The sequence below is a fragment of the Typopeltis vanoorti genome, chromosome 7, assembly GCF_054136105.1.
Source record: "Typopeltis vanoorti isolate ZY-2024b chromosome 7, IOZ_Tvanoo_1.0, whole genome shotgun sequence".
NCBI classification, from domain to species: domain Eukaryota; kingdom Metazoa; phylum Arthropoda; class Arachnida; order Uropygi; family Thelyphonidae; genus Typopeltis; species Typopeltis vanoorti.
Window position 1 is genome coordinate 48,428,112 of NC_143555.1, and position 26,205 is coordinate 48,454,316.

At 36.2% G+C, this 26,205-nt stretch overlaps 1 protein-coding gene across 4 annotated transcripts in view; it reads left to right on the plus strand.

Moving 5' to 3' along the window:
- LOC150104656 (ras-related protein Rab-32B-like) overlaps positions 1-26,205 on the plus strand; it is a 178,561-nt gene that overhangs the window by 16,606 nt on the left and 135,750 nt on the right. For all 4 annotated transcript variants that reach the window (XM_090395850.1, XM_090395853.1, XM_090395852.1 and 1 more), the window contains exon 2: positions 5,087-5,225. In XM_090395850.1, the coding sequence (XP_090251976.1) occupies positions 5,117-5,225 (109 nt within the window). In that variant the 5' untranslated portion in view covers positions 5,087-5,116. The remainder of the gene's footprint in view (positions 1-5,086; positions 5,226-26,205) is intronic.

Here is a 26,205-nt window from a genome sequence, read left to right on the forward strand (position 1 = left end):
TACGCTATATGCTGTAGCACCTGGACATATGTGATCAACTTATGTTGATCACATATGTCCAGGTGCTACAGCATTATGTTGATCACAATTTAACTATCTAAAACTATGTAAATTAAATTATCCTTTCACTGTAAACACATAACTTTGACATGTAAAACTTTCCTATACGTTACAATACACATGCATAATTCTCAGCACACGTAATTATTTAATATTAACAGGCATACTTTCATTATAATCAGCCATGTACTAAAGTCCTGGTATAAATTTCCTTAGTCACTTCAACAGTTCAGTAATAGAATAATGATTACAATTACAGACGATTTTCAGTTAACACGAGATTTTTACAGTACCTTTTTCTCTTGAGTTTTCTATATTGGCCTCTACCTTTTTCCGATTGTACTATCCTGGTATGATCTCTCCTATAATCTGTCACTCCTAAGTTCTTTTGGCAATAAACTGTGCTTACGCGATCTTAACCTTTCGTACTTGAATTAAGGACACTTTTAGAATCATCTATACAATGGCTGTGAAACTCGCCACGTGGACACCGACTTCTTTACGGATTTCCCTTTCTCGTAGTTGTCACTGGATGATGAAACACTTAGACAATACCTTCTTTCCTTTGGCTAAATGGCATTCCTCGTTTCTTACCATAGGAAATACGGAATCGAAATTCTGCTTACTTTTGTTTCCTTGTTGTGACAACAGAGATTAACTCCAATCCCACCACTAAGGAAAACCATGTGAAACCGTGAAACCTATACAAAGGAGCTCGTAAAGAAACTCTCCAGGAAAAAGCCTCCTGTTGGGGGGCGTTTCTATCCTTTTTATACCTTCACTCCTAATGGCACCTTCTTTAATTTCTTTTCTCCGCCCCTTACTTGATTCGACTTCACCGACCAATTAAGGTGGCGTTTTTCTGCCAAACATCCTTTGCTCGATGAGCCCATGACGATGTCTCAAATCCAGGAATTGACCCTGAGCGATAGTCTATTGTTTTGATTTTTTTTTTTGCTAGCCTCTAAATTAATCCCCCTTCCAAATTTTTAAGAATTTACTTAATATTTTAATCTCTAGCCTCTCACATACAATTTCTTATGAATAATCCTTTCTGTCTTACTTAGCTAATTTTTTTTTTTTTATCACAACACTAATATATTCCTTCTTTTATTAGTTAGTTCAACAAACACCTTTTTTTTTTTTTGTTATATATTTTACTTGGATGCAAGAATATTTTTCTTTCTTTTAAATAATTCATCTATTAGCTTTTATACAGGGGTTTTATTTTATTTTCTCTTCATGTTACACCAAGATAACTTGGAATTCTACGTTCTTAAGGTATCAGGGTGTAACAGTTTGAATGTGTTTAAAACACGGTATGATGAGCTGTGTGTGTGTGTGTGTGTGATAAAAGGACCTCCCAGATGAGTCTTTGACTCCATGAGGTCTTGCGGTGGTAATAATAATATTAATAATTTATCCAGCATCATCAGAGCACAAAAACAGTTCGTCACAGTATGCGAGACAACCACAATCCAGTATAACAATGGGACTAGTTTGAACAATTGTAACATACAACACAAAGACTAAAGTTCTAATTAAGCACCATCTATGTTGGAAAAAGAAACAGGGAGAAAGCAGGTATAAATTACGTCTTAAGATGATTGTCTCCCAAATCTTAGGCAAATTTATACAGCCATATTTGTTGAGGTTTGGAGTATGTTCCTAGGCTTCTGTTGATTAAAAAATATGTCTGGCACTTGTTATGGCGAGTTGGGTCTAGTGACCATGCTTTGGATACTCCTGGGATCAATTGGTGAAAAAAAAAAAAAAAAGTGCTGCTCAGAAGCTTTTACATACTCCAAACCTCAACAAGTATGGCTGTATAAATTGCCTAAGATTTGGAAGACAGTCATCTTAAAACCTAATTAATACCTGCTTTCTCTCTTTTTTTTTTTTTTTTTTCCAACATAGATGCTGCCTAATTTGGACTTTAGTCTTTGTGTTGTACGTTACAGTTGTTCAAACTAGTTCCATTGTTATACTGGATTGTAGTTGTCTCGCATACTGTGACAAACTGTTTTTGTGCTCTGAAGATGCTGGATAGAATACCACAAAATATCAGCAATAAGTTAATAAATTGTTATTTTCTGATCAGTCTGTGTTCTCATCTATACCATTAAATTTAATCAACATGTACACAAATACAAGCCTTTCTACACAATAAAGGAAGTTGTTCTGGCTAGGTTCTGGTCACAGTCATCTTGCGCATTCTTATGAAGGACTGATGACCCACGTGTGTGTGAAAAATGCAACATGCGTATTACTACCCGTCATTTTCTGGTGGAGTGCCACACATTACACAAGAGAGGATTGAAATTTTTACCTATCTAGTCAAGCCATATACACTCAGACAGATTGCATGATGTTTTTAACCTTTTACAAAGAATTAATTTGTACAAACACGTTTAACTGTAATTTTATTTATATGTAGATAATACATTACTTAATTTTTGTACATGTTATTTACTAGCTTATCTTTGACTATTTATGTACTGCTGTAGCTTTTGACCATGTGTATTGCTATAACCTTTGCTGGAATTTTATTTATATGAAGATACTGCATTGTTTAATTTAATTTTTGTACATACCTATTATTTACTAATTTATCTTGGACTATTTATGTATTGCTATAACCTTTGAATGCAACATGCATTCAAAGGTTATAGCAATATATTTGCTATAACTTTTGCTGTTCTTGCACCAGTAAACCAACCAACACCATAGCTTTACATTTCTGCATGCAAGTGCTAAAACATTTGCACCTTGGAGTGCAGATATATAAAGCTATATAATGTTATTGGTGGATCTGTGCACCAAGAGATGAACGAGATTTTGAGAGGCTACTGTTTGACAGAGCAGCAGTTTGGAAAGATCTGAAAACCACATTACTACACACCACGCTCTCTGAGAAAGAAGACACTGATAAAGATTTGCAGCACAGTACAAACTTTGACTAGGTAAACCCCCCCTGAACTGTTGTATTTTTACATTTCATTTAAAAGAATGTATATTGTATTCCTTGGGAAACACATAAGGAGGAAGACATTTTTCCATAATATAGCAGTAGCAGGGATGAAGGAGGAGGAGGAGAAACTTATTCTGTGAAGGGATGTTGGGTGGCAGCTGCATGTGTTCCACTTGACTTAGTACTGAGTGGAAAAATTATGTTATTTCATATGAACATTTGCCATGAATATATTTACAGAATACACACATTGCAGAAGCCAAACAGCTGTGCAAAAGTGAGAGGAGTGTGCAGTTGTTGCATAGTGTCATCCCAAGTATCAGAACATTGCTATGCTAACCCTAACCCATTCAAGAACCAGTTAACTCAATATTTAATTGAGATTAACTCTACTTTCTATAATTCTTGCATTTTTTTCTCTAATAATCTGCTGCAGCTTTGTGATTTTGGAGGTTAAATCATTTGCAATAATCCTCCTTTAGTGAGGGCAAGTCTTCTTGTTCTCAGCTTCACTTTCTTACGTGTTTTTTAGCACCATTTTAAACTATATTTAATATTGCAATATCCTAATGAAAACGTTATAAAACACTAAGTACTCTAAAACACAAAAATCTACACTAATATACTATTTTTTTTTTTTTTTTTATGATGCAAAGACATCAAAGGTCATACTGTACCAGGGCACAAGTCATTGCAGTACATGTGGTAATTGGTTAGTAGGACAATCACAAGAATCCATGTCCTTTGGTGGGATTCAAACCCACAGCCTCTTGTCTGGAGAGCAGATACACTAACCACTCGGCCAACCAGGCCAGCACATTAATATATTATAAAACACTAATTTTCTAAAGCAAAAACACAATAAAACAGATAAAAATCGCCAATTTTCCAAGAGCACTAAATACACCAACCAGTTATCATGCAAAGACAAAACAGAATCATGTTATTGGCGTTACATTGTGAAAAGTTAGTTTGGCTCTATTGCTAGTATTGATTATTTTCTGTTTTCATAAACTTTATTTGCTCCCCTAATGAATTATTTTTATCAATAATGTATATAAATTCACCCTTTTTTATGGACAGTAACAAAAGGAAATGCAAGTTACTACTTTTGTGAATTTACAAAACTAAAGATGAAGGTAAGGGACTACGAAATATCAAAAACAGTTGGGAAGTGGGGGGGGGGGGGGGCGGTAAGAGTTGTATTGTGTCATCAGCTAAATACAATCAAGTGGCTGTGCTACAAAGATTGAAGTTGAATTCTGTAAAGTATAAAAAATATCTTGGAACTACTGAAAGAAACTCTAGAAAAATGAATTCTAAAATGTGTGAACACCTGAAGTGCCTTTTTGATACAATATCTTATACAACTAGATTCAATAATCTATTTACTGACCTCAAAAACTAAAAAAAAAGCATGAAATATAAAGAATTCGTGTCAGTTACCTGATGTAATTAAACAAAAATTGTTAAGAAAATCAACAGAGAGTCCTCTTCTAGATGCTTTTACAGATATTTCAAATGAGGAGAAACTTTTCTGTTATATAAGATATTATAAGATGCATGGATAAATATTGAAAGCGTTTGTTTACATAATTCTTCTTCAGATCTCTTTAATTTGTACTTTGATAAATGAAAGAGTGAGATTAGTTTTTCTTCTCATGGAAGACTGGTAATTGGTTAGTAAGCAGTTGAACAGAAGTAGCATGTAACATTCTGGTAAAAAAAAAAAACAATGGACAGGTGTCAAAATTATGCGTGTCAGATCTTGTACATAATTCGAATTTGGCTGTTTGAGTATAGATGAGTAAAAATTTTTTGTGGCCAGTAGATTTAACTGGTATTTCTGGAGCACTATATATATATACATATAAAGTTGATTTAAAACATTTGCCTTTTGCTGTTTCTGTAGTTCTTATCCAGAATTCTCATAAGGATCTGAAATGATGAAAAATGATGCAAAAGATTTTGTTTCTCAATGATAAGAGTTTAAATAAACAGTTGTTCTTATTTGTACAAAATATTCAGTTTGCTTGTAATTTCTTTCTTTTTCAGTTCACATTGCTTGAAGTTTTTAAATCTACAATGACTAGTGTTGTACCACTTGATGCTTCTTGCTATTTACCTGACTCTGGAACATATGAATGCAAAGAATTCTTATTTAAAGTATTGGTTGTTGGAGACTTTGGTGTGGGTAAGTTCTTGAAAAATATAATCTCTCTCTCTCTCTCTCTCTGTATATATATACATATATATATAGAAAGTGCTACTGAAATTTACTAAACTCAGCAATTAAAAGCACAATTAACATAAAACTAAAGAAGACTGAAAAATTTGGACTCTGTAATTGGTGAATATTTTGTTTTATTGAGCATTATGTACTACTTCTAAATAATTTAATAGAGTAATTTCCATATAAGTTACTTGCTATATCTATTACCCATGTACACTGTGTGTGTGTGTTGTGTTCCATCGAGTCGTTTCCGACTCCTGGCAACTCCACAAACATACACTCTCCATTCTGATCTGTCCCTGACCATGTCTTTCAGAACCTCCAAGTGCACTCCAGTTGCTTCTTTAACTCCATCCACCCATCTAATTTTTGGTCTACCTCTTCTCCTGCTTCCATCAACTTTAGCAAGCATCATCTTCTCCAGACTGTCCTTTGCTCTCATAATATGTCTGAAGTATGTCAATTTTTGCTTGATGGTCATAGCTTTGAGGGAGCAATCTGGCTTTATTCTGTCTATCACTGATTTATTGGTTTGCTTTGCAGTCCAGTATTCTTAGTAAGTGTCTCCAAACCCATAATTCAAATACATCTATCTTCCTTCTTTCACTCTTTCTCAGGGTCCAACTTTCACATCCGTACAGTATCACAGGGAATACCATTGCTTTCATGATTCTGATTTTTGTTGCGAGTGTGATATTAAAGATCTTGCTTAAATATGTCATTGCTTTCTTTCCGAGTAATAATCTTCCTCAGTACAATAACCACTGTCTTGATCAATCCGGGATCCTAGGAGCACAAAATTGTTAACTGCTTCCATTTTCTCCCCATCTACTTCAAAAAAAATAAAAAATAAAAGTTCACATGTTGCCATAACTTTGGTCTTTTTGAGGTTAAGTTTAAGACCATATTTAGCACTTTCTTCTTTAACTTTCATGAGTTCCTCCATATCTTCTTTGCATTCTGCCAGCAAGGTGGTATCATCTGCATATCTCAAATTATTAATATTTTTTTCTACCAATTTTAATTCCAACTGAAGACTCCTCCAGCCCTGCCATTCTTAAAATGTATTCGCTGTACAAGTTAAACAGGTACGGAGATAAAATACATCCTTGTCACACCTCTTTACCTATTGTGAAATACTAAGTTTCTCCAAGATCTGTTCAGACAGTAGCTTCTTGTTCATAATAAAGATTCCCCAGAAGGATGATGAAATGTTCTGGGACTCCCATTGTTCTTAACACATTCCACAGTTTCACATGATCTACAGATCAAAAGCCTTGCTGTTGTCAAGGAAACAAAGGTAGACATTCTTGTGATATTCCTGTGCTCTTTCTATTATCCATCTCACATTGGCGATTTGATCTCTTGTTCCTCTGCCTTTTCGAACTCCTACCTGTTCATCTGACATTTCTTTCTTCATGAATGGTTCCAGTTTTTTCTGAACGATAAGCAAGACTTTACGTGCATGAGAAATTAGTGCTATAGTTCTGTAATTTTCACACTTTCTTGTATCGCGTTTCTTCAATAAAGGTATTTAAACTGATTTTTTTCCATTCCCTAGGCCAGTGGTGGCGAACCTTTTTATTCCCGTGTCCGAAAGTTTATAAATAGAGTTGCTGATGTGCCGGCACGTGCCAAAAATTTACAAATCAAGTTGCTGATGTGGCCAGCACATCAGGAATTAATTAATACAACACTAATTAATTAATACAAAATAAATTGCAGAATTTTTGAGACAATTTTAAAAATTAACATAGAATTTCATAAAAATGAACTCATAATTTGACATACACATTGTCCTATACAAATCATTATCAACCTATTATCAATTTATTAACTCAGTAACTTGCTCACGTTCTATAACACAGTGACGGCTGAACTGGATAGGGGTAATGGGTTTACAGTGATACTACTGGACCTTGCCAAAGCCTTTGACAGGATACCACATGGAACCCTAATCAGTAAACTGGAGCAGATGGGGTAGATATAGGGTTGGTGAGATGGATAGGAGGGTGGTTGAAGGAAAGATACCAGAGAGTGGTTTATGCAGGAGTGGAGTCTAAAAGACGGCTTGTGACTAGTGGTGTGCCGCAGGGCTCTGTTCTTCGATGACTACTGTTAAATTTGTTCATTAATGATATAGGAAAGGATCTGAGAGGAACTGTTCATTTGTTTGCTGAAGATGCAAAGTTGGGTAGAGCAATTGTGAGTGCACAGAATGTCAAAATGTTACAGGGTGATTTGGATAGTTTGGAGGACTGGGCTAGGAAAACTGGATGTCAATTTAATGTGGCAAAGTGTAAGGTTATGCACTTTGGTGTGAAAAGAATAGTAGCAGTATATCGCATTGCTGGAACTGTACTCCAGGAGATTGATGAGGCCAGGGATTTGGGCGTGTTGGTGGATAGGGAATTGAAGTTTAGGGGGCACATTGCAAAAGTGACTAAATCAGCTCATCAAATCACTTGGCTTCTGAAAAATACTTTAATATGCAGAGACAAACAAGTTGTTGTTCCTCTGTATCGAGCCTTGATAAGACCCCATCTGGACTACTGTGCCCAGTTATGGGCACCAGGGTTTCTTCGTAATGGGAAGGAAGTGGAGAGGATCCAGAGACGAGTGACCAAGATGATAGAAGGTCTGTGGAATGAACCTTATGAGAATAGGTTGAAGATTTGTGGGTTGCAGAGATTGGACGATAGGCGAAGGAGGGGTGATATGATTGAGACATTCAAATTACTGAAGGGTTTCAACAAGATTGATCCAGAAGATATTTTTGAAAATATGACTGGTGGTGGGAGGACTAGTTGCCATGCATGGAAACTGGGCAAGAGCGTGGTTGACAAGGGTGTTAGAGCTAGGTTTTTTATTTGGAGAATGGTGAATGAGTGGAATAAGCTTCCAGAGTCTGTTGTGGGTGCTACGACCGTGAATGAGTTCAAGGCAGGGTATGATAGATACTGTGCCAGTGTCGAATAGTTGTTCTTGACATGATGTTAGGGCCCCCCTCGATGAGTCTGTCGACTCCTTGGATTTGCCCGGAATAATAATAATTAATTTATCAATATATCAATTTATTAATGAGATTTTTGCTGTTGTACATTAGATGCCAAATGCTTTATATCAGGTTCATATTTTGTCACTTTTAGTAATACATACATGGAACTAGATTCATCAGTCATTCTATTTCTTAAAGTGTCTTTTATAAAATTCATTTCGAAAAATAATGACTCACAAGCATATGTACAGGAGAAAATTAATTATGGCATAATCATAAAGAGTATTAATACACTTATGTATACGGTGTAGCATGCTGACAAATATAAAAGTATGCATTTAAATTAGTTATCAATCACAGGATTAATGCTATAATATTGTAGTTTCTTCAGGCCAATATCATTAAATTAACTTGTAAGTTTCATTGACATATCCCATTCTGATCATGAAAAATTTATATTATTCAGTATAAAATTATTGATTATTGTATTACTAAATTGATTTTAATGATGTTGGCTTGAGAGAGAGAGAGAAAAAAGGTAGTGAGAAAAATATTTATGCATTGTAACTCGCCATAGAAGTCATCGGAGCAGGGGAAGCAGCAGAAGGATGTCAACTTGTCGGTGAACGCTTACCGTCAAATATAACTTGCCCTCACATATAACTGGCACCCCTGATTTCACTTTACGAAAAAAGACATTAAAAGGTTTTGCATGTATACAAAACCTTTTAATGTATAAAAGGCTTTGCATATATACCTCTCACACAAAAAACAACACGCCCTCCCCAACAGCCATTATATACTGTAGATGCAAGAAAAAAAATAGTTTTATTGTATCCCTGAATAAGGTACAGAGGCTTTTGCAGTCTGTGTAATACATTTCTCAACAAATAGTGTAATTAGAGACAGCTAGAATAAAAAACGGTGCTAACTAATGAATCACATATACCCCTCTCACAGAAACTACCCTGTGTAGGTAAGCAAAACCATATGTTACATTGGAAACACAGTATTTAACTAAAATTATTGTCCAGTTTTTCAAGTTCATGAAATAAGTGTTTGTTTGATTGCATTTGAAATTCTCGATGTAATTATGACAGATCACAAAGGCTAACTTCAAATAAAATTCTACCACGAATTGAAACATGCCATATAATGCTTGTTTGAGTTCCCCTTCCAGCTCAAACGCAAACAAGGCAATAAAAAATCAACCAAGGGTTGAAACTTTGTGCGAGTTGAGCCCGTCGGTAATGAAAAGTTCTGTTGGAACAATAAACGGCACTCTGTCACGAATGTCTTAAAACTAAGATATATATAGTGAATGTTGTTTTGACAGTTGCAGATGTTATGGAATTCAGTTGAAGAGAATTAGCATTTCGACTCAAAAATTGTCAGTTCCATTTGTCTTTAGGTCGCGTGATCTTTTGTTAATACCGCACCGATCAAATTCTTGTCTTCATAGCTGCTCTCTCCTGTAAAACAAAATTTAACTTGTACGTATTGTAACAATTTAAAAAAAAAGTGGAATAATTTATATGCGTATAAAAAGATATCATATGTACATCGTTGACGTGCCAGCAAAATTCTTGGGCGTGCCACCTTGGCACGCATGCCTAAGGTTCGCCACCACTGCCCTAGGCCATGTAGTTGTGATCAAAATTTGCTGAGATAGAGTTGTTAAAATTTTAACTGCCTCTTCTCCCAGGGCTTTGAGCAGCTCAATGGGTATTCCATCTCCTCCCGGTGTTTTCTTACGGGATAACTGTTGGAGTGCCCACCTCACTTCACTCTCCAGTGGTACTGGCTCCTGTGTATAATCCTGCTCTTCATATTTCTCAGTAATTTTGGAGTCCTTTCTATAAAGAGCTTCTGTATACTCTTTCCATCTTTCTTTGATGTCTGCAGCTTCTGTAAGATATCCTTTGTGTTTACTTTTCGATATTATCATTGAAAACTAAACTTCCATTGGCACTAAACTTCCCTGTTAGTTCTCTGATCTTTTTGATAAGGTCTCCTGCTTTTCCTTTCTTGTTTTGGTCTTCTATTTGTTGGCATTCCTGGTTAAAGTATTTTTCCTTATCTCTTCTGGCTTGTCATTGAAACTCTACATTCAAATGCCGTACTTTCTGCAAATTTCCTGTGGCCTTCATTTTCCTCAGCAGTTTTGATGACATCTTCTGACACCCATTTAAACTTCTTTTTCTTCTTACAAACTGTTGGAATATTCTTCTCTGCTTCTGTTTTAATTATATCTTTAATCTCTTCCCATGGTTCATCTGGTTCTCTTTCACACAAATTGAGTGTGTTGAATCTGTTCTGTATGCTAATATTGTATTCAGCTGGTATGTTTCCAAAATCATATCTGATCGACATTTGTGTTGTTTTCAGTTTCTATAGTTTCACATGTATCGTAGCCACTAATAACTCATGGTCTGTTCCATAGTCTGCACCTGGAAGTCTTGACAGATTGAATTGCACTTCTCCATCTTCTTTGTCCAAATTTATAGTCAATTTGGTTTGTGCTGTTTAAAGCATGTGTTAGCAACAAACAAAGAATTCTCTGCACAAAACCCAACTAGTCTCTTCCCTGCAGTGTTACGAATACCAAAACGACTTGTTATTCCTTGTTCCTCAGTCTTTCTCACCTTTGCATTCCAATCTCCGATAAGTAGCCATAAATCTCCCTTTTGGTGATTGTCATAAAATTCTTCAATGTCTTCTTCTGGTGCCTCTGTAGTGGGTGCATAAACCTGAATGATGGTCATATTCATTGGATATGCACTCACTCTGAGAGAAATGATTCTGTCACTCACTGGATTATAACCTGATATATACCTAGCCATCTTTTTCCTGAGTAAGAAAAATACTCCAATTTTGAGACTTGTCTCATGTCCTGAGTAATACACCATATAGTCCCCTGACTGAAAGTGGACCATGTACGCTATCTACCAATAATTGTCTGGACATTTTAGCAATTTAAAATTTGATACCAGCAGGTGAAGCCTAATATCAGGTATGTCCACCTTTGGCTTTGATCACCTCTTGCACCTGTTGAGGGAAGCTTTCCACCAATGCGCAGCAGACATCAGGCAGAATTTGTCTCCATTCCTCCATAGTTCAGCGACAGATCAAGGACATGCTGCCCTGGATCTCAGTTGATGCTCCAATTCGTTCCTCAGGTGTTCGATGGGGGTTGAGGTCAGGACTCGGTGCAAGAAAGAGCAGTCATTAAACACGCATCTCTTCATACCATTCCATAACAGCAGCAGCTTTGTGGCATGGGGCATTGTCGTCTTGATAGTAAAATGTTTCCATTCCATGAAAACTCAACAGTGTAGGCAGCACTTGATTATCCAGAATATCAAGTTACTGAGCTCCCTTCACCTTCATGGAACCATGAACAACAACTAGTGTTCCCACTCCAAACCAGCTGAATGCACCTTACACCATTACTCCTCCATCACCAAACATTACTGTGAGTAGAACACACGCTGGTAATAAGCATTCATCAGGCTGTCTCCGCACCCTGCCATCAGACTGAAAACAGGTGAATCTTGAATCATTGCTCCAGAGTATCGTTTTCCACTGGTCAATTGTCCAGTTCACATATTCTTTGCACCTGGCCAGACGAGCTGCTTTGTTCATTGTTGTGATGTTCAGCTTGTGTGGCACTGCTCATCCATGGAAATCCAGTAAATGGAGTTTTTTTCATAAAAAGAACTCCATTTACTGGGTGCTCACCATGGTGTTACTAGCACTGTGGAACTCATCACGGATAGTCTGTGCCAATTGTAGCCAGTTTTTGCATGCAACCCATTTTAACACCCTCCTGTTCCTGTCATTTTCGGCAGCTGCCCTGGGTGTTTTCCTGCACTACTGATGCCCAGAAATCTTCATTTGTTGATCACATCGCCAACCATTGATTTTGGATACTTCAGTTGAACGGTAATGGCACGTGTGGATGTACCATCAGTGTGATAGCCCACGATGACATCTAAAACTAGTCGTGGATCTCATCACGGATGGTCTGTACCAGTTGTAGTCTGTTTTTGCGTGCCACCCATTTTAACACCCTCCTGTTCTTGTCAGTAATTTTTGGCAGCAGCCCTGGGTGCTTTCCTGCACTACTGATGCCAGAACATCTTCATTTGTTGATCACATCAACCGTTGATTTTGGATGCTCCGGTTGAGCGGTAATGGCACGTACAGACATACCATCAATGTGACAGCCCATGATGACACCTCCATCTCGAAGGTTACTGAGTTCACATCGTGTTGCATTACCACCTGTATACAACTGCTACAATGTAATACTGCTTCCTACTATCTGTACACTGGTTTTTATGTTATTAACAAATCTGGAATGTTTTCCATAACTTCAAATAACAGGTGTCGGGACAATTATTTGTAGATAACATATATCATTTATGATATGTTTAGAGCAGATTGTTCTGTTAGTATTGTTTTGATTTATGAGTAAATGTATATATAAATATGTAACATGGTAAAAACTAAAATTTAATTAGTTAACAGGCAATTAACTATGAGTCTCATGGGATGATCACAAGAGGTAGTATGAAAAAATTCAGAACAACTGATTATAGCTATGTGACTAACAATAGTTATCTTTCTTAAGCCATAATATGTATATATGGTTAAAATTAACATTTAGGAATTATGGAGTTGTACATGTGAGCTTATTAAGGACTATAAAAATTATTTGATTCAGTGTGCAAGTTCATCATTGCAATGTAGATTTTGATGAGGTAATAAAGCTTTGTAGTATTTCATTAAATACTGCAAAGAATTCTGTAAATAATAAAGACTAAAGTGATAACAAAGAATAAATAATCAGTTGAAATTCCTCTTAAAGAGCTGGAGGTTGTAGTCTTTAGTAAATGCTTCATAGGTATAGTTCGCCCACCATTTCTAGATCCCTTCTTGGCTTTGTGCCAAGAATAGTCGATTCATGCTGAAGGGGAGAAAGAAATGAAGGATGTGCGAATTGGTCGCCAACATGCGAAATCACGTGCTTTCTTGTCTGTCGCTGCACTAGTACTAGCTTGATTTTTGTTCTCTTTTTGCATTATTTTTTTATTATTAATTTGTATGATGGATCCAGTACAGTCAACAAGTTTTATTGTTACACGTTTCGGTAGCTCTTGCAAAAGAATATTGAATAATGTGCTGACATTCTGCGAAAAAGAATCGTCAGAAGGCCGTCTTCTTGTTCCCCTTTCTCAAGTCATAAAACGTGCAAGTGCAATTGCGGGCGTATCGGGGTCGACTGTTAAAAGAATTCGTAGGGAATCAAAAGGTGAAGGTAAGCCAAAATTTAAATCTCCTAAAAAAAAAAAAAAAAAAAAACCACAGAGTAAAGAAAACCATCGAAACCGTAGCTTTGAATGATTTTGATGTAGACGTTATAAGAAGAACTATTCACGAATTTTACGTATTCGAGAAAAGAGTGCCAACTGTTCCGAAATTGATTCCTGTGCTTAAAGAAAAAATTAATTTTCCTTGGAAAAGAGAAACTTTAAGGAAAATACTTCATGAAATCGGATTTTGTTTTAAAAAGTCCCAGAATAAAAGGAAACTTATCATGGAGCGAAGTGACATTGTTTTATGTAGAACGCAGTATTTGCACGTATTAACCTCTACGTACATTTTTCCAACTGTTATACAAGCAAAATAGTTACACTTTAAAAACAGCAATGTTCGTAAAAGAAAAGCTAAATTTTCCGACCTGTAATAATAAACAAACTCAGTTTGTTTATTATTACATCCCAGAAGACAGACTGATTACCCTATTATCGGAATGGATTCTCCTTTTTCTGACATGCGCAGTAGTTTCGAGGGACCTCAAATCGGTGGGCAAACTATAAGACTGTTCCACAGAACTGATGTAGATAGAATGAAAGGTGACTGGGAGTAGTAGGCTTGATGAGTTAGCAGTTCAACTGTAAAGGGATGTTGGGCAGCTGTTGCTCATATTACTAAAAATTGATCAGAAATTGAGGCATAATGAATGCTAGTGCTGCTGAGCAGCACCATGAAAATATCTGTAAAAGATAATGTGATAAATGAATGTCTACTGGAAAGAGAATGAGAGAGGAGTCAATCAACCAAATTACTCTCTTCTGAACAGCACCAAGAATTTTTAGAGTGGTATAATGCACAACCTCAAATGTATGAGCAGGAAAAAAAAGACAAAACTGTGTTTTGGAAGCAGTGATGATAACAAAATTATCACCGTAGTGAAGGATGGTGTTGAAATGACCATTTTGGGTGCTTAATTACTATTACTACAGGATATCTCCAAGGAGTCATCATGCACGACCTTCTACTCCACTAATTACACTCAACACTTTTATTACTATAATCTCCATCTACCACCTACTGCAACCAACAACATTTTTGTCTGTAAATTGTATATGTTCTCATGGTCCATTTTCCTGTATCTGGGATGAAAAATCAGTTTGCAGGAGAAAAAAAAACTGCTGAGATTAGCTGATCTCTGTGTGAGATCAGCTAACTCTCCTTAAAAAAAAAAAAAAAAAAAAAAAAAAAAAAAAAAAAAAAAATCCATATAAAGATTCTCTTGTCGAATGAGAATCAAACTCAGTGAAGGGTGCAATGTCTGGTTGTGCTACAGAGGTGTTTGATGTAATGATCTTGAAGTAGGATGAGTGGAGAGTGCTTTCATCTGCAAAACTGTGGGTAGGGGTTTGAAGTCAGAGAGAAGAGGGTGGATGAAATTACAGAAATTAAGGAACATCTGCATTAAGAGGAAACATGAAAAAATCTTGTTGTGTATCTAGGAGTGCATGACTTTCCCAAATACAGTATTTGTATTGAACAGTAATGTATGTTTGTAAAGGGTAGTGACGATCAAATTTTTCTTTCAAATGTGATTTCCCACATGAATGAATGAATGCAGTAAACAGTCTATAAATACATACTGTTATAGATTTAATCAAACCGATGAATTTTTTAATACTATAGAGAAGTATGTACTAAGTTGATGAAAAGATAATAACTGTGTGCTATTCATTACAATAGTTAGTCAAATATTTAATTGACTAAGACTGAATAAAGTGTATATTTCTGTACATATATCCTGGACCATTGGCAGTTGTTACAATTGGAAGTTAAAAATCAAACAGTGAAGGTACATGGAGAATGGAATCCTTCCTAGTATTCAGGTTGTGAGACAGCAGGATAAAAAATGATGCCATTCGGATCAGAGGAAGTGCATCTGTACTTAAGAGTGAAAATAAATTATAATATTTAAGCTATATAGTTTTTGATAATTTCGCACTGTTTTTTTTTAGCATTGAAGGCCATCATTAAGGTTGAGATTATGACAATGCAGAGCTTCAACATTTTCTTTAAAAAGAGATTTGTCTTTATGGGACATCTGTATATTAATTTAGTGTCATCCCAAGGGATTATAGCTAGTATTAGTAATCCCACATTCTGCTAAACCAGATTTGCTGCATTCTCTGGAAACAATGTAGGATTGATGTTCAGAGATGCATGTTAAAACAGCTTGGCCTGCTTATCCAAAATAGAATTCGGTCCTGCAGTTGTGCAGGACTGAATGCACTCCAGGTAGCAGTAGTGGTGAAATTTATCTTTTGGAGATGGTCTCATAGAGCTGATTAAATGAACAGATTTTGAATGTGGTAGAGATATTGAACTTCTTTAAGACACGAGAGTTGTGTTCTGAAATGCCATTAATGTATGGTATGGAGATTCTATGTGAGTCCTTCCTTCTAATAGAGGTCAGAGAAAACAGTTGATAAGTTTCTCTATAATTTTGGAGTTATAACCATTGAGAATAGCAGTTTCTCTGATTGTAGAAAGTTCTTTTAAGTATTTAAAATAATGAGCAGATGATATGAGCTTTTGAAAGAAGGCATTTAATAATACTGCACATCTGAGAGATGGTGAGCAGAAATAATAATAATAATCGTATGATGATACACCGCTGTGAGTCCCCTTTACGGGGAGGTACGGCACCATCTTAGTCCCCCAAAATTTTATCCGGGCTCCGGAACCGGCATAGCTGACGAATCAGACCTATGGCTGGGTCAGTATTCCTGACTGTAATCTGTGTGTGTTCACTAGACCGGTTTGCCTGCTTGCGGAATGAAAAACCCCAGATAAACTGGTGGAAAAAACCCTGCTGTCCACGCCCAAGACCGGCTAACTTGGCTATGGCTGAGGAAGATCCTTAAGCTCCTCGCGTCATCGACAGGAATCGAACCTAGGACACTCCTTTCCCCAGGCATATGGTTGCGGGGCATAGCCACTAGGCTAAACCGCGTGGACGGTGAGCAGAAGTGTGATAGATATACGGATCTGAGAAAGAATTGCAAAAGGCAGGTGTTGACAAGGAACCATCTTATTCCCTTTTTTTTTTATCTTCCTCTTTATAGTGCTATGTTCAAGGTTTGCTATGTTCACAGAGCTGGTTTGCCTCTTCTGAGGGGGATGAAAAACTTGAGTTTCCAGGTGAAAAAAATCTCCTACTTCCATATGAGACCAGCTAACTCAGTTTAGTCAAAAGAGATCTGATAAAGGTTCCTCACGTCTTGGATGGGAATCGAACCTGGGTCTTTCTGACCAGTGAGCTTTGTCTATACCAACTGAGCTATGGATGCTCTATCTTATTCCCTTTTTCTTATAAGGACATCTAAGAAATATATAATTGGTGGGATTCCATCAGGACTAGAATCTTTTTGAGTATCCAGAGTTTCAAAATTCTTCTGTCTTTCTGACAAATGTGATAGGAGGCATATGATGTGGTGTTCCAGGTTGAGTCAGTGATTTGCCTTGGTCATCTGTTTTGGAGTTGGATGAGAAGAATGATGCCAGGAGATAGTCTTATGTTTAGGTGATTTTGCAATACTATCATTTGGGTGAGAAAGATGTGGAAGCACAAGTGGTTTTTCCAAGAACCAGATAGTGCAACTGCCATTAGCACATGAGGCAAATTCTGTAGTCAGTCCTGTTAATGATGGATTGATAGGTATTGCAGGCTTCAGTGTAAGCTGTGAATAAAGGTGGAGTTAATGTCTCAAGCCACTTACGGCTTGTTTTCTTTTCCTGGACCACCTTGATGCAATTATTAGAAAAGTTGACTTTGAATATAGAGTGAGAATTTTGAACAGGGTGAGGAAATAAAGGTCTTCATTCCAATGTGGATAACTTCTGTAACAGGATAACTACAAATATCTGAAGAATGGAAACAGTCTGGTTTTCTTAAGTTTTCCCACTTGGCATTGTAGTGCCAAAATACATGGAGTTGTAAATGACTGAGAGGAGAGCATTCTGCTAGAGATAAAACAAATGAAGTTGTGATCTGAAGTACCAACAGGGGTTGTAACTGCAACGGTGTGTACCTGGAAGAACTGGTTAAGAAAAGACCCAACATTGGATTTTTTTTTTTTGAATTGTCAGGAATCCTGTTTTGGGATGAATTATTTGGATTGCAGAAAATCAAGCTTGAAGGATAAGGAGTTGAAGTTAGAATGATTTTCAGAATTGGGGAATGTTAGAGACTGCAGATAAATTATGCATAACAAGGAATGGAAAATCTCGAGCCATAGAAGATTAAAAATGGGGAGATTCAGTATGAGCCCTTAGTGGTTGTGGAAGAGATTTTGGGTTCAGTCAGAAACAAGATCAGGTTTGGACGTCTGCAAGTGATGGTGCACATCATTTCAGTTGATGTTTATACCTCAAATATTGGTAAAGTGATCAGAACAAATTTCTCGAGTTTTTTAATTTGAGGTTTGGTTTTTGTTTTAACTACAGTGACTATATTTATTTATATTAACTGTAATGTTAATATTTCAAAGGCGAAGGGGTGGTAAGAACAGGGGAACATACTGTGCAAGGTGATACTTTTAAGTATGTTGCCCATGGTAATGGCCATTTCACACCCCAGTAAGGAAGTTGCTGGTGTTTCACTGGGTGATGATCATCTGTGACCTGACCTATTAGATTTCATCAGATTTCCTTCAAATAAGAAGGTATTCTTTTACAGTAGAAATGCTCAATGAAGTTACCAAATCCCCTTTACTGGAAACTGGACACCTTGAGAAGATGGGGTTGACTTGTTTAGTAGAAGCTGTATAATTGCCTCATTACCTGGTCAGCATTACTACTTTAATTGTTGAGAAGAAGATAATATGAATATGTTGAGATTATGAATTCTCTGCTTCTAAATTTCAGTCAACCTCTTGTTTTTTCAAAACTTGTACTGTTTTCCAATATCATAAATACTAGACTAATCTTATGGAGTCATATGTTGAGCTGAAGTAGCTGGCTTTCAGCATATACTCTGGTATGTGTTGGTAAAAGACTTGGGAAAGTGATGTAGGGCTTAACAGTTTGAACAATGTGGAGGTTTAAGTTTAAGATGGGAGTGTTTTGCGAATCCTACCCATGAAAGGTGGGAGTCGCAAAAAATGTGCATTAGTATCATGGATGGGCTAAGATTTTTAATTTTTTTTTTATTATTATTTATGCATGGTCTTAATGCCATGAAAAGTTTGAAATTCAGCAAAGATCTATAAAAAAATCTCTAAAGTTTAAAAAAAAAAAAAAAAAAGGCCACTATTGCTGTTTTTCAGACTTTCTGTAATTGGTTTAGCAATTATGTCCAAATTATGTGATTGGATGAATAATACTGGCTTGAAAGATAAATTTGAATTTCATTGCTGCCATGGATGTAAACGTAGACTTTCTCATCTAATGACAGATTAGCTGTTAGTATGCAAAAGTGGCAAGGCTTTTCTGCACTCCACAAAATAATCTTGACAGCTATTTTGACTATGAACACAGAAAGATGGCACTGACACATATCCTCTGAACCTCACCGATTATGGCTGTATTAACTTTACAAAAATTTGAGAGAGACTCGTTTTAAGATAAATACAATAACTGTAAAACTTCCTTTTATAGAAAAAACTAAAAGGATGCCAAGTTGACTCTTTGTCCATTACAATTTGAATTGTGTTCTTTGCCACTTATCACTTTTCTCATGTTAAGGTTTAATGGAGTGAAAAACAATATAATAAAGAAATAAACACATTGTTTTCAGTATTTCATATGTGGCAGATTTCATCTGGGATACAATAAAGTGGAAGATATTGAAGTGAAGACTGAGAGCCTGAAGTCCTAAGAGGGTAGTTTCCGTGTGTGGTGGTAGGCAACCTTGGCCATTGAGCAGGAGATCGAAGAATTACTGTGTTCCCAAATCTTGGAAAATTTCACACAACTGTATTTATTAAGATTTGATTGGGTTTTTTAAATCTTCTAATTCCAAAAAATCATCAGATTTTATATTAGACTTAAAAATTTGCTAACATCCATCTTGAAGAACATAAGAAATATATCCCCTGCCGTAATTATTATTAGTCAAGTCTGACACTGAGTGTGCCTTGGATATGTTGCATAGAATCAAAAAAAACTGCTGCTTTGCAACAGCAAATATAAACATTATAGGTTTTTTGGAATTAACAGCGGGTTCAAACCCAACCAAATCTTAATAAATATGATTGTTAAATCTTCCCAAGATTTGGGAAACACTAATTTTAAGACCTCTACCCAATGGATGAGAGGTTTAATGACAAGTACTGTCCCTCTTTGAATGCTGCCTACCAGCACCTGAAGAGAGAGAGATAGTACTCCTGTTAGGACTTTAGCCTTACAATTATTCATTATTGGGTGGTCCATGGTCTCGTATAAAAAGATCATTAAACTGTGCTTAAACCCATTCACTGTTTCCATGCTCTTAGGCTATTCATTCCACTCACTAACCACTTCATGCAGAGAACCTCTCCTTGTGCTACCTTGCTCACACCCTCCTTATACTATTTCCAAGGATGTATCCTTGAAAGGATACATCCTTGTTCTTCCTAACTTGGCATCATTTGCAAACTGCTGTATGTCTCCAGTTAAGACTTTCCCAGTACTTTAACATACAAGTTAAACAACAGTTGTTCCAAAACAGGCCCTTATATTACACCACTGGTGGCCTTATTTTTTTGTATTATCACTCTCCCATGCACAACCTGTTGATACCTGTCAGCCAATCGCCTATCCAACTTGCTGTATCCTTGTCTCTGAAAAATCTCCTCTGCATTAATCTAGTAACAGTCCCTCATCAACTTGTCTCAATCATATTCTCTCTCTCTCCTTGTATTTCCTCAGTCTGTTTTCATATCTCACTTTTTAGAGACCTGACTTAGTGAATCTTCTCTGGGCTCCGAGATATTTTCGTCCTCTTAAAAACCATCACTTTCAAAATGTATTCTTTAATTATATACTCTGCATTCTATCCCCAGATTTCAAGACCTTACATTTTGCAACATTAAGCTTGTAGTTCCACTCACAGTCTATTCAGATCCTTCTGTAATCTGCTCTACTCTTCATAGTTCTTCCTAACTTTGCATCATCTACAAACAGCTGTATGTCTCCCAGTTAAGACTTTCCCAGTATCACTAATGTACAAGTTAAACAACAGTGGTCCCAAAACAGCCCTTATATACATCACAGGTGATCTTCTTTTGGGATACCACACAACCTGCTGATAGCTATTTGTCAGCCAATCACCTATCCAATTCACTAGTCTCTTATTTAATTCCATTTGATCCAGCTTAGCTTCCAGCTAAACATTTGTGTAGCAATCCATCAAAGGCTTTTGAAAAAAAGCCAAGTATGTATATATATATATATATATGTATATATATATATATATATATATATATATATATATATATATATATATATATATATATATATATATATATATATACCACTGTATATACATCTGCTTTATCTAGTGAGTTTGTTACTTTGTAGTACATAAACAGATTTCTAAAATATTACCTCTCTTTAACAAACCCATGCTGATCGTGATAGAGAATATTGCTATTATCAACCCAACTTTGAATTCTAGCACTTACTAGCGTCTTCAATACTTTAACCATAATCCCAGACATACAAACAGGCCTATAATTTGTAGCTTTAGTCTTATTCCCCTCTTCATTTGTGAAGAGGAGTAATTTTAGCTTATTTCATGCTCTGTTGCAGGACTTATGTTAAACTTTTAACTCCCTGGAGCATTCCTTCAAGACTGTGATAATGTACTGTTGCCTTATTATCATTTACACCCTTTATGCTGAAGTTCCTCATGATACTACTTATGAGAGGATGAAATACTTTGTCTACTTATTGAATACCTCGATTGTATCCTCTGCAGCAGTTTTAACCATTTTCATCTACCCATAATCTTTCTTCTACTTGCCATATGTTGAAAGGGATTTTCCTTCACTTGATTTTCTAATTTCTACTTCTACTGCACTTCTGCTATCCTTTTTGAGTTACCTTCCTTGCCTGCTCTTTGTACTTCTCATGTAACTGATTATTATCTTTGCACTGCCTCCATAAATCTTTTCCACATTGCATGCTTAGTCTCCACTTTCATCCATTTTACTCCTGTCTTATTTAGCTTTTCACCTCTGGAATACATTCAGACAGACATTGTAAAAATGTCTGATCACTGGCCAAACATGGTCTCCTTTCCACCCAACTCCTTTTTCCATGTTGTAGCTCCCATTTGTGTTCTAAGTTTTTTATAATCACTGGCTTAGCAGTTCCAGATATCTTTTTTTCCTCACAGTTCTCATATATTAGCTACATCTCAAATATTCACCTCATGGTCATTTTCAGAATCTGGGAGATTACTCATTCATTATCACATCCTCTGATTTGATCAGATCTAAGACTTACTCCTCATTTCATTTGCTCTCCATTACATTGTTATATTTTTTTCTTTGCTCTCTCTTGTTATTGTTATTAGTTGTTTATTTAGTTTAGTGTAATTTATTTATTTTAGATTAATCTTATCCTTATAGTAATTTACTTTTTTTCGATTCTATCCTTTTGCTTACTTAAAACCTTATATAATCAAATTCTTATCAGCTGCGACATTGTTATGTCGTCCCTTCTTTCTTTATTACGTGTATCTAGTATCTTTCTCATTTGATATCTCGGGACAACTTATTCAAGTTTTGCGTTTATTATTACAGTCGCAAAATTCAATTTCTATCGCGTATGTCTCTATGTTGAATAGATTGCGTCATTGTTATGCGATCCACATTTTTGTAATAAGTTTAGCCCTACTTCACGTTTCTTTTATGCTTCTTCTCACTTAGCTTAACCTTTAAGGGCCACCAGAAGATTACCCGTTCCCTGAATTCTATATATTATCATGATTACTCAAGCAAATTTATTTTTTTCTGCACCAGCCTGAGCCTTAAAGTTAGAGATAGACACTGCCTTTAGGTTAACTATAGAATATCAGGTTTTACTAGCAATGTAATTAAATTCCTAGAAACTTGGACTCTCTGGCATAATTTTACTCTTGTTTGCAGTTGTGCCCTTACTTTCAATTGGAGTATTCCCGCACACTCACACGTACTCAGGTTTGATTTTTATGAAGGGTCAGAGTCAGTCAACATGATCAGAAACACATATAATTAAAGAATCAAACATTTATTAAGTTCAATTAGTGATGCTACACAAGTTAAATTGATCATCAAATTCTAAAGTTAAATCACTACCTTTCATTCACTCTGTCTTAAATTAATTTATAGTATTCTACCTCAAAGTATCTGCAATTCATTTTTTACATTAAATTCAGAGTATTAGTAAAATTCAATATTTCAATAACTCAATACACATTACACTTAAGATTACAACTCATTTTTAACATTAAGGCACTTTAATACATTCCTCAAACTCTCTCAGAACAAACGTAACAGAATCTCTATCTGGTTGAAGGTTCCTAAAGTTCGTTTCAGGAAAACATAGTCTTTTTTTTTTCAGACCTAAACTTTTCACTCTTTCTTCTAATACAATTTCAAATTTTTGATCTCTTAAATGTTAGTCAATCTCAAAAGAGCTAGAATAAGTGAGAGTACTTATCTATTCTTATCTTCGGTTTCCTTCGTCCTTTGTTTTGAATCTGGTTGTCTCAATTTTTAACGCCACATGGGTTGCACGCACGCGCTTGGGCTGGACGCTATACTTCTGCCTAGGTTTTTACGTAGTTGAACTTCTCACTACGGCCTGCAGTTTATCTTGCCGAAAAATCTACTACGGCGTGATACTGAACACTGTCGTAAGTCAGCCCTCGAATATGAGAGCTGAACTGCGAAGAACTCTCGGAGCACACGGAGAGAAAACTCAGGAACAAGAAAAAATGCAGGGTCATTTACTTCCATGTCGTGGGTTTTATTCACTCTCCTAGAGCGCCACCTTTCTGAGTTTGAAATCTCTCATCGTTTCACCCATTGGTCTCCGTTCGGGTGACTTCACCGATTAACATACGGGACTTCTTGGTTCGGGGAACGTATGAGTCATTGTGCCTTCTAAGATATAATGCCCGCAGGTATTTCTGTGATCTTTGCCCTATGTCGTTGAATAGTTCGCATTCTTTCACTTGCATTATTTCATTAAAAATTCCTCTCTTATTTTGCCCTTTTTTCTGACTTACGTTTATGCTAGACACTTAGATATGAAGTTTTAAAATTCACAAATTTTTATATATGAAGTTGTTATAAACAAAAAAACACCTTTTTTACTGCTAAAAGATAAGTATGCAAGTGTGATTTTATGTAAATTGTTAGATTCTGGAATGGTGACGTCAGGTAAATTCTGAAGTCGCCTATTTCAGATCTAACAACACATTACCTAAGATAGTTGTCTCTCAAGGCACTCATTCTCCTTATTCCCTGATGCTATCTCTTCATTCCAATAAGTATTATCACCTTTCTCTTGTTTATTAACCGCAGCTGCCTATACATTTCATCATTACCACCCTCCACAATCCCTGGCTTTATGCCAACATCAAATTAAATATCTCTTCCTGTCAACCTTTATCATACACCTACTCCCTAAAAAATTGCATCCCAGATGATATTGAACTATTAAACCTTAACATGAGTTTCAACCAGCACCTAAACTGAGTAATAACATCCATTTTGTGATTATATTCACTGGTGTTGAGGATTAGAGTAGCATTACGCTTACCTGCTCTGGTGATGACTATTATTGTTTTTCCCATTATAGTAATGGGAATCATGATTGGCTACATGAGAGATTACTTTCAAGAGATGAAGCTTGAGAGAGGAAGAGAATGTTGGCAGTGTATAGTATAGAATATTATACCAGCTCAGGTAGAGTCACTGCACAAATGTGGAACCAGCATTAAGTAGAGTGTCAGTTAGTGATAATAGTTTAAATGAAACATTTTATACTTTTATCAGACAGATAGTATGTCACTGCACAATTTTGGAGCTGGCTAGTATTAAGTATGATATTATTATTATTATTATAAAAACCTCCATGGAGTCAAAGACTCATTGTGGGAGGTCCACTGTTATATACACAGTTTATCATACTGTGCCTTAAATATATTCACTGTCTCTGCACACACCACACTCTCGGGCAAAGCATTCCAATCACTCACTACTCTCCATGCAAAAAATCTGCTCCTCACTCCCTTGCTCGCACCCTCCTTATACAGCTTCCAGGAATGACCTCTTGTTCTCCTGCTATCCTCACCCATTCTGTGCAAAACCTCCCTGACATTAATCTGGTAATAACCACTCAACAGCTTATATGTCTCAATCATATTCCCCCTCCTCCTTCTATCCACCAATTTCTGCAAATTGCATTTTGTCAATCTGTCTTCATACTCTACATTCCAGAGACCAGAAACCACCTTAGTCAATCGCCTCTGAACTTTTTCCAATGCAATTTCATCTTTTTGAAAACCAAGTTACCAGATCTGTGCACAGTAATCCATATGTGGCCTGATCAAAGCCTTATACAAAGGAACCGTAACGTCCTTACTTCTACAAGTCAATGTTCTCCGCATCATTCCCATTATCCGCTGTGTTGTCTTCACTATTTTAGCAACATGTTCCCGAAATTTTAGGTCCTCGTCTACAATCACTCCCAGATCTCTCATTTCCTCTACCTCTTCCAAGATATTCGCACTGATTGTGTACTTTACATCCCATCTCTGCTTCCCAAATTTCAAAACCTTACACTTTGAGACATTGAATTGACATCCCCACTTATTTACCCATTCAGACAGTGTATTCAAGTCCTCTTGCAAAGCTACAGCATCCACACTACTCCTGATAGCTCTGCCCAACTTTGCATCATCTGCAAACAACTGCACATCACCATTCAGACCTCTCCAGATATCATTTACATACAAATTAAACAGCAATGGACCCAAAACAGACCCTTGAGGTACACCACTAGTAACTTTCCTCTTCTGGGATATCGCTCCTCCATAGACAACTCGCTGATACCTATCAGACAACCAATCTCCAATCCAGTGAACCAATCTACTGTTCAGCCCCATCCGTTCCAATTTAATATTGAGAATAGATATTGGCATTCTAACAATGATTTTTATAGAATCATCTTTAGGCTAATAACATGCTTTGGGTTAGCATCTACTTTCATTAGACATTGTTTCTTGTTCTTTAGGAAACTGCTATCAAAGTGTGTGTGTGTGTGTGTGTGTGTGTGTGTGTGTGTGTGTGTGTGTGTGTGTGTGTGTGTGTGTGTGTGTGTGTGCGTTTTACATAGGATGAATATGGTTTCTTAGACTTTTTCATCCTCATCTTCCTTATGGAACTATTGCCATTTCTATGTAATTAAAAAAAAGTGATAAAATTGATTTTCTTATAATTTATTTGGAATGTTCATGATGGTTGCTGATTTGATAATTATGTAGTTTTAGAGAATAATCTTTTCGAAAAAAAAAAAAAAAACTTGTTTTTATGTCAAATCATATTATTTACTATATCTTACTTTTATTTTGTTAGTATCAAACCTTTT